Below are 1855 nucleotides of genomic sequence, written 5' to 3'. Positions count from 1 at the left end.
TTATATGTATATGAATTATATAACTAAAATTAAATAACTGTAATTACAGATTTAGGTTAAATAAAGATATCAGTCTTTATTTTTCTTCTTTTTAGGAAACAAATCAAAGAAAAAATTAACAAATTCTACTGTCCCTAATATTCTGTATGTTGCTCAAAAACAAAATATATTGTGTTCAGCGGAAACATTTTTTTTTTACCCAGTCAGTTAAAAATAACACATTTTAGAGCTGTAACGACAATACCATGATACCGTGATATTTTTGCTTAAGGTTATCATACCGTCAAAATCTCATACCAGCCCATGCCTACCTGCAGGTATTTAAAAAGTCTTAAATATCTTAAATTGTATAACAAACATCTTAATCATTTTAAGAGGTCTCAAATTTGGGCATACAGCCTAATATGCTTATTAAACTTCAAAAGCACTGTATATTTCAAAGTATGCAATCAATGAAAACTGCACATTATGTCAGTAGATTGATTATTATCGACTGTTGATGAAATATGATAATGTTTTCTTTATGGTGTTTATGTTGTAGATGGTTGTAAAGAGTGTGTATTTTATCTCCCTCTTTTTTTCTGAACAAGTAGCTAATAATAGTAAAGCATAGACATTTCAAAATAAAAGTCCCAGTGTATTTCAGGATTGTTCATAATGAAAAGTTTTTTTTGTTGTTGCTTTTTTTCCTGGTTAATATTGGTATTTTGGTAACTTTATCTAGCATTTTATTAAACATTAACTCTTGTAGTTTCTGTCTGGGCTGCCCTGTTATTTAACACATATTATTCAATATACAGATTTGACTAGTATTAGCACAAATCGAGTTACAATTGAATACAAGTACCTAACGCAAAACCATCAAGCAAGAAAAAAACTGACTATATACAGAGTTGTTAGATGTAAAAGGATATTTTTTTCTTTTATTGGAATTTTTGATCTAATTTTTGCAATCCCTGAACAAGTTACCGGCCAACTGGCGTCTAACGTTCTTTGCTTTGCAAAACCGATTTGTACTTTGCCGAGTGTTTGTTTTGAAGCCTGGTTGTAGCGCTCAACATTTCCATACTTATATTCTGGTCTCCACAGGAAGCTCTGCAGGATGAGATCAAAGCTCTGGAGGGCCGTGTGTCATCCATACAGGGGCTGCTTGGAGATTTGAAGGTTCAGTTATATGCCAAGTTTGGAAACAACATCAATCTAGAGGCAGATGAGAGCTGAGACCTCAAACATGTGGACTTGACCTCACAGACTGTCAGTCTCCAATAGGAAATGGCATTTCTACTCTGACAACAAGTTCTCGCCCTGTTTACTCTGATGTTTGTTGCATTTCACATGTCGTTATGTTTAGTGAATTGTTTGAGCTGTTGCATACAGGTGGTTTAAAGCATCCAGCAAGAGAATGAGAGGCACTGATGTAAAAATAAAAAAAGCTAAATATTTACATTGTTTCCATCTGTTTCAATTTTCTAATTAATTTTTTATTATCATTATTGGTGCAATTATGTAGGCTTAGCATAGTGGGTAAAGTTTTGAGCTGATAATGGGAAAGTTGCAACTTTCAGCTCATATCTAACCATTGTGCCCTTGAGCAAGACTTTTAACCTCAGAGGGAATAGCGTATTAAGTGTACTTTGAGTCGCTTTGGATAAAAGTGTCAGCTATAAGATTTGTTTAATGTTAGTTATTTAATGTTTATTTTAAAACTTAGACTATCATTCAAAAGTTTAAGGTCAGTTTTTGAAATAAATTAATACTTTTATTCAGCAAGAATGAATTAAGACTACGTCCACACGAAGCCAGAGCTTTCCCTATCCGATCTTTTTTTTCTCCTCGGCTCAAGAAATATCTGCGT

At 32.9% G+C, this 1855-nt stretch overlaps 1 protein-coding gene across 3 annotated transcripts in view; it reads left to right on the top strand.

The window, feature by feature from the left end:
• Nucleotides 1-1444, top strand: part of pfdn4 (prefoldin subunit 4) — a 5317-nt gene extending 3873 nt beyond the window's left edge. For all 3 annotated transcript variants that reach the window (XM_016576602.1, XM_016576601.1, XM_016576603.1), the window contains exon 4: nt 1090-1444. In XM_016576602.1, coding sequence (XP_016432088.1) covers nt 1090-1221 — 132 coding nt within the window. In that variant the 3' untranslated portion in view covers nt 1222-1444. The remainder of the gene's footprint in view (nt 1-1089) is intronic.
• Nucleotides 1445-1855: the final 411 nt, after the last annotated feature.

The sequence above is a fragment of the Sinocyclocheilus rhinocerous genome, unplaced genomic scaffold, assembly GCF_001515625.1.
Source record: "Sinocyclocheilus rhinocerous isolate Xijiao unplaced genomic scaffold, SAMN03320098_v1.1 scaffold1496, whole genome shotgun sequence".
Classification (NCBI taxonomy): Eukaryota; Metazoa; Chordata; class Actinopteri; order Cypriniformes; family Cyprinidae; genus Sinocyclocheilus; species Sinocyclocheilus rhinocerous.
Note: the sequence above shows the minus strand (reverse complement) of the source record. Positions and strands in the feature narration are given on the sequence as shown.